The sequence below is a fragment of the Scaptodrosophila lebanonensis genome, unplaced genomic scaffold (assembly GCF_003285725.1).
Source record: "Scaptodrosophila lebanonensis strain 11010-0011.00,11010-0021.00 unplaced genomic scaffold, SlebRS2 tig00000024-arrow-pilon, whole genome shotgun sequence".
Classification (NCBI taxonomy): domain Eukaryota; kingdom Metazoa; phylum Arthropoda; class Insecta; order Diptera; family Drosophilidae; genus Scaptodrosophila; species Scaptodrosophila lebanonensis.
Genome location: NW_022060538.1, coordinates 906,370 through 919,191, shown reverse-complemented (window position 1 = coordinate 919,191; position 12,822 = coordinate 906,370). Strand labels below are relative to the sequence as shown.

Sequence of the window (12,822 nt, the reverse complement as noted above, 5' to 3'; positions counted from 1 at the left end):
CACTGATTGCAAACGTTACATAAATTAGTAAAAAATTAGGTCTTCAAACGTAGAAGAGTGCCAACCGGCATGTGTTGCGCATTACTATATAAGAGAGCAGGCTCTGCGCTTTCGCTTTCCCAATTCCTATAATTTCTCCGCTCGCAACATTTCGTGTTTCATTGGGGCTCGACGTAAACACTCGTGTCATTGAGCGTGCCAGTCTAGCGCGCTCACTGCATACGTTGACATCGAAAGCGGACGTGCCGGCTCGCCCTAAATTAAGGCAGTGTTTAGTGGTGCCCCTCTTTATTTTCTGTGTGTATTTGAGTTGTTGGTGGTGTTGTTGTTGTGACATCACCACAGATGCTGTAAAAAGGCCACCTCCAACGCTTGCTGACTGCGCCGTACCCTCCACTGTAAATAGCTAAAAATAATATTTTCTTCTCCTTTTGAGCGAGATCTCGCACGTCGAAAAGGGCTGCAAGTGCAGCATGCCAAAATGCTCATTGACGGGTCTCAGTTAAAAATTTAAATTGTGGAGTGCGAAAGTGCAAAAAATCTTCTTCCTCGCCAACGAACAAGAGTGACGTGTTAATTATAATAATCAAATCAGTGGCCTACTAAAAAAAAATCTCGTTAAATCTTGAGATTGCGTTGTGAATATGAAAACACCAAAAAAAAAAAAAAAACACAACAAAGAACCTTCCACTGCAAATACATGCGTATAATATAAGGACGTAGATACGAATACAATCACATATACGTGTACATACGAATATATTTTCCTGCGCTAGAACTAATGACTATAATCGGCTACAGGCGACAATTCTAATATTAATGTTTATGTAATCACGAGGATGTGGGAAATATTTACATATGTGGACACGTGAATTCTTTTGGGCATAGGCCAATATTCCCTGCATGGAAAGAGAGCTCAAATTATTTCTGTGCGCCGAGTAGAGGAACGAGGGCATCCCTTGTTGGCGATAAATTTGTTAAATCAGTTTTCACTCCGCTTTGTCAGATACTTCAATAAATACCACTAACAAGTGCATTTTTATCGCTATACTTATTTCAATTTAGCAGCTTTAAGTTTGAAGTTAGGCCCTTCTTATGATAGTGGTCTGAAGTTTCAAGTTTGTTGTGTGGGCAGCTGGTGGCGACAAAACACGTTCGGTTTATAAGGCCTATCACGAGTGCGAAATTCCACTCATGCGCCCTGCAACTACCCTCTTTTAATGCTGCGGTTGATTTAATTGATACAATTTTTGAGGATATTTTTCAGGCAATCTGAATTTATGTTGGCAGTATTGTTACGAAATTGTTTGAATTTGAATCAAATATTTTAATTGATATGAATTATTCATACTTGTATTATTTTCTCCAAAAGTCGGGCAACTTCTGCGACAGCTAATACGTGTACTTCAGTTCAATTTTAGTTAATTGCAGGATATATTAGATATAATTTTTTCATTTATATACATTTTATTTGGTATATAATGGTCGAGTATTACCATATCAAAAAAAAATATTTTCACATTTTCCGTTAAATATACGTCGTTCTAAGTGAGGATGCCCTTTTACCATTCAGGAACAGAGCATACAAGTCCACAAAGTTTTCAAAAGGCCAACAAACACATTTCAATAATTCAACAACAAAGATTATAAACCAATTAAAAACCAATGAGTGCGATCCGCAGAAGACTTTCACGCTGCTTAATGATATCTTTGTATCCTGTTACTAAACGGTGAAAAAGCCCTAAAAATAACATGCTTCGCTAGTGATTCACCATATTCTAAAATTTCATCAGAATCGGCTCATTATATAGTTATAATCGGTGCATAAATCGACTTAGAACCGAAATTAGTCTGGTTTATATGCAATTCTGAAGCAAATTTAGCATTTATGAGCTTTGTACAGAAAAATTGGTAAACTATATTATACATATGTACATATATTTTCAATACGGGGACAAAGGTTTATTTTATTTGAATGACGGAACGGATGGATACAGAGTATTAAAGGGTCGGGGTGACACAACTTTAGTATACTCATTATACCCTGTACCCAAAGGGTGAAAATTATACTAGTTTTGAGCAAATGTATGTAACAGGCAGAAGGAGGTGTAGCAGACCCCCAAAAGTAGATATATTATTGATCAGGATGACAAGCCGAGTCGATAAAGCCATGTCCGTCTGTCTGTCCGACCGTCTGTATGAACGCAAGGATCTCAGAAAGTATAAGAGCTGGAACAACCAAACTTGGTATCGAGAGTCTCCTCCGAGAAACTACGAGTTTGAGTTTTTTTCGATGCATCTCCCCACTCCCCCGCAAAGTTTTTTCCATAATGTCCGTAATTTTTGGAATTTTGGCAAATACCAGTTAGTGATTATGAGTCCGTATGTCAAGTTTCATCATGATAGGTAAATTCTGAAGAAAATTATAGCCATAAATAAAATCGCTGCCCATGCTCTGCTTGTAGCTCTGCTAGCAGCGCTGCCCGCGGCTGTTGTTGCTTTGACTCATTCCTGTACGCATATAAACACGCATAGACACGAAGATGTAAATGTAAGCTGTTGAAACTGTACTTTGTATGTATGTATGTACATATGAACTGAATATTTTTTATTTAATTTAATTAATTAACTTTATTTTTTTTTAATAAATTGTTTTTAAATTTTCTTTTTTTTTTTTGTGGAGAGTACAGGGTATTTTACTGTCGGGCTTACTCGACTGTAGCGTTCTCTCTTGTTTTTATAACAAGAATAACATATTATGGTTATAGAATCTTAGACGATTACAATTTAAAGCATAAATTCACGATATATGTCCGATTGGGTTGACAACAGAAGCAGAGCCATAGATTCAATTACATCCTTAGCTTCCTTCTGGGATTAAATCAACCCTCCTTTTTATATCTCCCATAAAATTATTTACAATATGAATACAAAAAGGGAGTTGAGCATAAATACAAAATGAGTTGATATATAGATGCGTAGAGTAGTGTGCTAATACCTTGTTTTGGTGCTTCTGCCACTCATGGATTTCGTTAATCGTCATCGTCACGCAGCCCCGCCTCACAATCATATCGGAATATAAGCTATAATATAATTACTATTAATCTTAGTATATACATATGTTCTTCTAAAGTCCGAGGAGGGATAAGTTCCCGTTTTGTTTCAAGATGTACGCTCCATTCCCTAGGTATTCATGCTTTTCATAACTACCGTCAAACTTCATGTTGAGAGTTTTGTCCTTATATCTACTTTGAGTTTTAAGCTTACCTGCACTAATCTCCAACGGAAATACACTTTTCACATTTTGTGTTATGGTCAAATAAACTGACCATAAAGAAGTTTATCGCTGTTTGAATGACATTATTTAAAACATATTTTTATACTCTGTACATGAAATGTACAAGAGTATATTAGGTTTGCGGGAGCTGAAAAACGTAACAGGCAGAAGGAGGCGTGGCAGACCCCACAAAGTATATATATTATTGATCAGCATGACGAGACGAGTCGATCTAGCCCTGTCTGTCTGTCTGTCCGTCTGTCCGTCCGTATGAACACCTGGATCTCAGAGACTATAAGAGATAGAGACACCAAATTTTGCACAAAGATGCGTTATGTGTGTATTCTATACGAGTTTGTTTTATTTTTTTGATTTCCCCCCCCCACTTTCCCCCCTATGGGGGTTTTCCCGATTTTCCATTCGTATAATCGCCTATATCTCGGAGACTATAAGACCTAGGAACACCAAATTTTAGTCCCAGATGCCTTATGTGAATACGCAGAAAATGTATATTTTGGAATTCCCCTCCCTCCCCCCTCTACCCCGCAAATCGTAACTCCCGTAATTCTTGGAATTTCGAACTAAAATTTTGGAAATACCCCCAGTTGGTTATTATGTGTCCGTATGCCAAATTTCATTATGATAGACCGATTTAACAAGAAGTTATAGCCATAAATATATTTGCTGATGCAGCGCTGCTGCAGCGCTGCTGCAGCGCTGCTCAAGCGCTGCCCGCGGCTGTTGTTGATGTTGCTGTTTGGTTGACTGCGAAAATGCTTACACAGACACGAATAGATGCGCATAGGCATACATACACTCACACAGACGCAATTGCTATGTAAATGTTCAATTATACACCCTTTACGTGAGTTCGAATACCGAGAGAGGTAAAATCGATCAAATTTTTTTTGTTTATTTTCTTAATTTTTTTTAATTTCTATATTTATTCTAAACATATGTACAGAGTATTTCAAAGTCGGGACACCCGACTTTAGCTTTTTTACTTGTTTGATCCTGAGATGGAGCCTGGGGGATCTATGTTGACAAGATTGTTTCCGCGTCCAACGACATATTGAACGCCAAAATCGAACACTTCCAATAGTTATGATTAGTTTGAAATTCCTCTATAAACCGAAAGGAGAAAAGGAGGTTTTTCACCGTTTCGGAAATATATGACTGAATAAACACTCGTAAGCTAAAACAAGTAAAAAAGCTAAAGCCGGGTGTCCCGACTTAAAAATACTTTGTACATATGTTTACAATAATTATAGAAAATAAAAAAAAGTAAGAGAATTAAAAAAAAATTTCGATCAATTTTACCTCTTTTGGTATTCGAACTCATGTAAAGGGTGTATAATTGCACATATACAAAGCAATTGCGTCTATGTGACTGTATGTATGTTTATGCTCGTATATTCGTGTCTGTGTAAGCATGTTCGCAGTCAACCAAAGCAGCAGCATCAACAACAGCCGCGGGCAGCACTTGAGCAGCGCTTGGGCAGCGTGGTCAGTAAATATATTTATGTCTATAACTTCTTGCTAAATCGGTCTATCAGAAGTGAAGGTGGAGGCAGAAGAAGGCGTGGCAGACCCCACAAAGTATATATATTCTTGATCAGCGTAACAAGACGTGTCGATCTAGCCCTGTCTGTCTGTCTGTCCGTCCTTCAGTCTGTCCGTCTGTCCGTATGAACACGTGGATCTCAGAGACTATAAGAGATAGAAACACCAAATTTTGAACAAAGATGCCTTATGTGTGTACGCTGTGCAAGTTTGTTTTATTTTTTTGATTTTCCCCTCCCCCTTCCCCCCTATGGGGGTTTTCCCGATTTTCCATTCGTATAATCGCCTATATCTCGGAACCTTTAAGACCTAGGGACACCAAATTTTAGTCCAAGGTGCCTTATATGAATACGCAGAAAATGGGTATTGGAATTTCGCTCCCTCCCCCCTCTCCCTCGCAATTAATGATCTCATATACCTCTCGTATTTTGCAAATACCCTCAGCTAGTGATTATGTGTCCGTATGCCAAGTTTCACTATGATAGATTAACATGAAGTTATAGCCATAAATATATTTGCTGCCCAAGTGCTGCCCGCAGCTGGTGTTGATGCTGGTGCATTGGTTGACTGCAAACATGTTTACTTTAGACACGAATAGATGGGCATAGGCATTCATACATTCACATAGACGCAATTGTGCACTTATACACCATTTGCGTGAGTTCGAATACCGAGAGAAGTAAAATCGTTACATTTTTTTTTTTATTTTTCTTAATTTTTTGAATTTCTCTAATTATTCAAAACATATGTACAGAGTATTTCAAAGTAGGGACACCCAACTTTAGCTTTTTTACTTGTTTTTTCTTTTTAATATTATAAATATAAACTAAATATTTTTCCATCTAACTGCGAGATTCATAGTACATACTATATGTACTAGAACTTACCAGAATTATTTCTTTCGATATAACATTGTTATCAAAAAATTTTGATGTTTCAGTCTTACTTTCGTCCACCACAAAGTATACATATGTATGTATGTGTGTATTCTTGATCAGCATGACAAGACAAGTCGATATAGCCATGTGCGTCTGTTTATAAATGCGTATAATCCGTATACCCTGTACATGAAATGTAAAAGGTACTCGTTTATTAGGTTTGTATAAAGATACAAATGTAACATGCTGAGGGAGGCGAGGTAGAACCCACCGAGTGTGTATATTCTCGATTAACATGTTGATTTAGCCTTTTTTGGGTACAGCGACTGACGAACTTTAAATGTTTCGAAGGATACATTGTTTTTATTATATCATTTTATTTATTATTTATTTTATAAATATGGTGGTATTTAAGAATCGACAATGCGCTAATTTAGTCTACATTTGTTTTTTTTTTGGGGTACGATTCAATTTAGGCTCCTCAAGCTCATAGCTGGCCGTTTGGCAAATAAAATTCCCCCACCGTGTCGGATTCGTTATTAGATATTTGTGTCATTTTTACAGGCTTTTTATTCCTATAGCTTTATTAACCGATTTCAAAAACGAGGAGGTTATCAATTCGTCTGTATTTTTTTTTTTTTTTTTTTTTTAATGTTTGTTACCTCGGTACACTCGACTGGGTGAACTGTTTTTAATGGTTCTTATACCATTTGAAAGCTGGTGATTCCAGAATGGTTCCATATAAATTTAGTCCAGTTCTGACAATGGCATCCATGAGAAAACAGCATAAGTCTTAAATTTGTATTAAGTATGTGCAAGACAAATGAACGAATAACTTTATATCACGATAACCGATTTCTATGAATCTTTTTTTATTGGAAAGGATGTACTTCAAGGGTACTTTGATGAGAGTTTGGTTAGGTTCTGCAAACGAGGACGTTCTCAATTCGACTGTATTTTTCATTGCTACCTCAGAACTTTCGGCTGTGTGAACCGATTTTGATGATTCCTTTTGTATTTGAAAGCTGATGATTCCCATGTGATCCCATTTCAATTTAGTCCAATTCTGACAATGGCATCCATGAGAAATCCATATAATTCTTAAAACATACAAAATGTTCATGGGTTTTAGATATCATGCGAAGGCACCCGGTAGATGAGTGTCAAATTTAAATGAGATATCATGTGAAATAGAATTTCAATTTCAGTATAATGCCGTCGAAAAAATCTAACCGTAACAATGCGTGTAGCAAAAATACACGACCCCAGCGTTCTAAAAGCTCAAAAGTCAGAAGAACAAACTGCAACAAGAGCCGCAACTCAACAAATCAGATTAGTAGATATTCGCAGACGACAGACAGACAGTGTGATGAACGTTTTCGACAAAATATATTGAGAACAAGAGTGCTCGGTTCAGTCTTTGTTTATCCACGACGAATTCTTTAGAACATGAAAAGTTCGCAAGACTCTTCTGTTGAAAGAGGAATTTCTCCATGACTTCTTTTGCTTCATTTAAGCGGCGCTGTCTCATATGAGAAACACGTTTATTAGGTCTACCCATATTCATACACATTAGTTAGTGTACTTCACATTCAATAAAAATCCAAAAATAAACAACAATTTAAACAAAAAAAAAACCGATTTCAAACTATTAACAGGCACTAAAAAGTAAAAAATAATTGCGTATTCTTCTACAACTTAATATTCAATATATAATGTAGATACAATTATTGTTATTTTTGGAGTCGGTGTCAGCCAAGGAAACACTACAATATAATATAATCCATCAATCAATCTACCAGTAATAATATGAGAATTCCTTAAGAAATACTTTTTTTACAAATTAACTTTTATACGAACGACAATATACTGTGACAGATTACCAATACCTAATTAAACCCAATTTCAAATTAACTTTTATACGACAATACACGTATAACTACTGTGACAATATCTGCTACCTTGAAACAACAAATAAACCGGTACCTAGTTAAACGAATCAAACGAATTTTAATACGACACTATGCTGAGACATACGGGTAATCAAGGAAATGCTGATACGAAAATATAGTCAACATTAAACACAAGGAATTACCGTAAGAACGACGTAGTAGATATACAAAAAGAGAAAAGAATCTGAAATGGTTCGTAATAAAGGGCCTCTTTCTCTTGACTGGCGCGGCGCGACTCCGACTCCGCTGACACCGACTCCAAAAATAACAATAATTGTATCTACATTATATATTGAATATTAAGTTGTAGAAGAATACGCAATTATTTTTTACTTTTTAGTGCCTGTTAATAGTTTGAAATCGGTTTTTTTTTTGTTTAAATTGTTGTTTATTTTAGTTTAAGTTCTCTTTTGTATTGATTTTTTGTTTTCTTTTTCCTTTACATCGACTGCATTGTTTGTCGATGAAATAAATAAATAAAAATAAGACACTTTTTACATACATACACATGAAGAGGCGGCTTCTTTTTTCACCCGCTTATGTGTGTATGTATAACGAGAGCGTCATTTGGGCTCAGGAGATCTGAGCTGAGTTTAATGTTGTTATTTGTTCCGTTTTCAGCACTTCGTGCTTCGTCGTTGGCCAATTCTTACTTACCACAATTGTACCCAAAACTTCTGACCACAGGCTGACCATGAAGCGGCTACTACTGTAAGTGAAAACTTAAGGACAGAAATAAAGCAAAGCAAACTAAAGTTTCTGCGTTGGGTCTCATATGTATTTAAATGTTTAAATATCTAATCTTTGGCGCTGGCTATCAACTTTGTTTATGCCTTCGAGAATTGGTTAGCTATGCTTTTGAATTACATTAACCATTGCTTGAAGTCACGTTGCTTAAAGCTTTAAGATTTGTATGGAGCCAAATGAATAATTTAGAAGTTGAAAGGCGCATGACTCGTTTTCTTTGTATTATTCTACTTCACGTGCCTATGAATTACTATACCATTTCCCAATACCTAAACACATATGTATGTGTGTTTCGGCTCTGCGTCCTGTTGCTGAGATGGTAGGTGGCTTATAAAGCCACGTAGGCGATTCACGTTAAAAAGTTTTGAAACGTACGGCGGGAAACCTTTGAGAATAGGGGAAAAATAAACACGTCCGCGTCTTTCCTGAGCGCAGTACGTGACCGTCGGCCAGTGGCCAAGGGACCGGCCGCATCAGCTGCCCAATTCGTTCCTTTATTCAGTACCATATAGTTTTCAGAAAGAGTTTTCGTTACCAAAATATTTTCCAATTTGTACGTAAAAGCAAAGGATAGAATAGTTTGAAGCAACTTCATAAGAGAATAAAGCTTTATATAAAATAAAAGTTGATGATAAAAATAATAAAGTACTAAATGAGGTTTTTATTTATCAGCTATCTTTATTTGTAATACATATTTATAGAGCTGTTATGTTTAAATCCAAATAGTTTTGAAAAATAAATATTAAATCATTAATGTTAATAGTAAATAATGGTTTCCAGATATAGATGAACGATGTATATGTATGTAGATGTTAATATCAGTTCTGTAAGGAGGCCTGAGCAGGCCCAAGTCTTAAATACCCTGTAACCACCCCCACAAAATAAAACAATTTAAAAGTAATTAATTAATTACTTTTTACCACTAGAAAGACCGGGTTTCTAACTATACCTTCAAAGACCGTAGCGGTCAATTTGACGGTATAAGGGATTTAGTCAGAATACTCATTAAATTATTACGTATTTTGCTTTAAATTTATATAAAAAGCAGTACCAATTTATTTTTATTCAAATTAAATTTATTATTAGTTATTATTTTTTTGACATTGCCGTCTCTCATTGTTTGTTAGTACTTATTTCAGAACTATTGTAATGCTAAGATTTTTTTTCGCTTACTCTACACATAAACGTAGATCGCCTCCAAGTTGAAGGATAATTTATTCCTGTTACCTTTCGGAACAGAATCGACAAAATCAAGTATATTGTAAAAACCCGAATGGGCCATCTTCGAGTTCCAGCTATTTTCCATTACTATGCTCAGAGTACTCAAAATAATAACATTTTTCCTGATTTTAATAGATAGACGATCTCTGTTTTCATTATAAACGTTTCATATCTAGTAGAACGAATAGATATACAAATCGGCGGTACTGCTCGTCTTGCGTACCGCATTTTTCCAACCATACTCGTCTTTTCGACCATTAGGTTTTTAGCCAAATTTAGAGACGTGAAAAAGTTGTTAATGGTAACATTCTACTATATATGTCCTAGCTCAACGTCCACCGCGCGCTGTTCGCCCACCGCTAATGGATCTACCAGATACCCCGCGTCCTCTGTGCGAGTTTACATTACAGGGTGCGCCATCTTTTATGTCGGTATGTAAACATTGAATATCTTTGAAAATAAACAACCGATTTTCAAGTATGAGATATTTTTATTTAATTTGGTTCTGTACAATTTCTTCAGACTAATTTTTGAAAACAACATTAATCGGTCAATCGGTTCACTAATGACAAAGTTATTCAATATTTACATACCGACATAAAAGATGGCGCACCCTGTATTGTTATTTGTAGCAGGGAAATCTACTTCGGAGTCTTCAGATGATAAAGTGACCTGTTCCGGTTGAAATTCTGCATCACGGGTTTCAAATAGATTGTCTGATAAATCATCACCAATTTCATCACTTGACAAATCTTGTTGTACGTCCCGCGACAGTTCTTGTTCTATTTCAGAAGAATTGAGACGGAATTTTTGTAGCAAATCACGATTTTTCACAACAACACCTAACTTAGAACTCTAAATAAATAAAAACAGGAGCCCCCCAAGAACCTAAAACATTGTTCGTAAAATATTTAAGAATGAAATCGCCGAACCGTCAAACTGACCTCCGTGGCCTTTCTAGTGTTAAATATATATATTTTTAATAAAAATTAAAAAATAAATAAAGACATACTCGTATGAGTGTCTATTTGTGTCTTTGCAGATGAGCAAAAACAACGACTGCAGGCAAAGCTTTCAACCAATTGGGTACACGGTATTAAACTGATAAGAAAACATGATTGTAGTCAACAATTTAACTTATAGAAAAGGACAAATATTTTATAAATGACTCTATGGTCCTGGCAGGTACACGGTTTCAATAAAATTATAAAATTATTCGGCTTGTTTGCAGCAATTATGAAAACGAACAATTACAATGGTGTGAAGTGTATGAAATGTGAAATTTGTAATATCAATGGTCAATTTATCCAAGTGTTATCAATGCAAGCGACAATGGCATGATATGAAAATTATAAGGAATGTGAATTCTAGTGAATTCCTTTTTAACAATTCTTGTGAAAATACGAACATTTAAAGCGCACCAATCGTTCTATAAGGAAGCATCAGATCAGATATTAATCATTGCTGCGAAAGAGCTTAAGATATTTAAAGCGGCAGGCGCAGCCGCAGCTGTAGGAACCTCAACAATAACAACAAACTTTTGTGGCTGCTGGCTATGGTCACCAATACTCCAAGACCAGAGGCAGCACCCGCACAGCAGCTGCATTACCCATGTCCTCGCCTACGTTCCTGTGTCCGTAAATGCTGTTCTTGGAGATGTGCGGCCTGGCTCCTGGCAGCTATATGCCTAATTACCCGGTCAGTCTTGGCGGAGGTTATTTATCGGGTTGATCCCTTAGGTAAATATACACCTATTTTGCTATGTTATTATCTTTAATAATAAGTTACAAAAATACAACGCAGTTTTTCTTGTATTCTTTCTTAGAGTAAGTACATAAACCAAGATTAAAGTTACTCGAATTTCTAATTTTCTAAAATCACTTATTGGGGCTCACCAACACTTTGACACATACTTACATACCCACATACATATGAACATAAATACATTAAATTTTTTTCATGCACCAGTAAGGCCCCAATGCAAACAATTTGCATGCATAAATATGTAGATTGTGACATTGAGGGCTAGTAGTTTCTAGAATTAAACACTGTAAAATTTAACAACGACATACATACATACAGTCCTCACTTATAAATGCAACTCGTCCGAAATTCTTCAGCACGCATGGTCGAGTTATCCCCGAAAAGCGGGACTGAGCCTGTCCCGCACGGGATATTTAATTTTGATTGAAAAATCGGAATGTCCCTCCAAAATCGGGACGTCTGGCAACGCTGATATGTACATACATATGTATGTACATTATATTTTTGAATGGAGGCGCTATCTATCCTCATATGCATGTACATATGTAAGTGTATGTATTCAATTGTACAGTTCAACACTTAACCATATGTGTGTGTGGGGGGAATCAAAAAATAAAATAAACTTGCACAGCGTACACATATAAGGCATCTTTGTGCACAATTTGGTGTCTCTATCTCTTATAGTCTCTGAGATCCAGGTGTTCATATGTTCATATACAGACAGACAGGACTATATCGACTCGTCTTGTCATGCTGATCAAGAATATATATACTTTGTGGGGTCTGCCACGCCTCCTTCTGCCTGTTACATTTTTCAGCTCGCGCAAACCTAGTATACTCTTGTACATTGCATGTACAGAGTATAAAAATTGTAGATATATTATATTATTGTGAAAAATGCATTTATCCTTATTATGATTAATAGTAAAGTCAAGATTAAAACTCGAAATGACCACATGGTTGTATGATACTTACATATAGAGAACATGCAGCGAAGACTTCAGACCTCTTACAGCTTACTTCCACGGGACGGACGGACATGGCTATATTGACTTGTCTTGTCACCCTGTTGATTTCGCTATGCTTCTAGGTCGTATAAATTTGTCTGTAACTTCCAGGCCAAAAAGGAACTTAACTTAAAAGATGCACTTGTGATTACGCCATGCACAATCCTTTTCGAGTATATAGTAATTATAACACTTTTTACTTATTAATCTCAAGTGAGCTTTCTCTCCCCTCAATAAAATCCTATATTTTCAGCTACTTCCGGCAGTATCACTGATCACCACTGCTTGGAGTAGAGGCATAGCTCGCCAGACTGGCTAATAAATCTTTCCCCAACGGGAATTAGCTTTTAATTATATTTTGTCTTTTATTATTTACTAGCAGTTATTGCCCGTCTTAACCCGGCCCAATATAA

The 12,822-nt window shown here is 36.2% G+C and overlaps 1 protein-coding gene across 2 annotated transcripts in view; it reads left to right on the top strand.

The window, feature by feature from the left end:
• Positions 1-275: 275 nt before the first annotated feature.
• LOC115620566 overlaps positions 276-12,822 on the top strand; it is a 42,787-nt gene continuing 30,240 nt past the window's right edge. The window contains exons 1-2 of one of the 2 annotated variants that reach the window (XM_030513856.1): positions 276-398; positions 10,870-11,377. In XM_030513856.1, the coding sequence (XP_030369716.1) occupies positions 11,194-11,377 (184 nt within the window). In that variant the 5' untranslated portion in view covers positions 276-398; positions 10,870-11,193. Of the gene's footprint in view, positions 399-10,680; positions 11,378-12,822 lie in introns of both variants that reach the window. The other variant, XM_030513855.1, reaches the window with a different exon arrangement.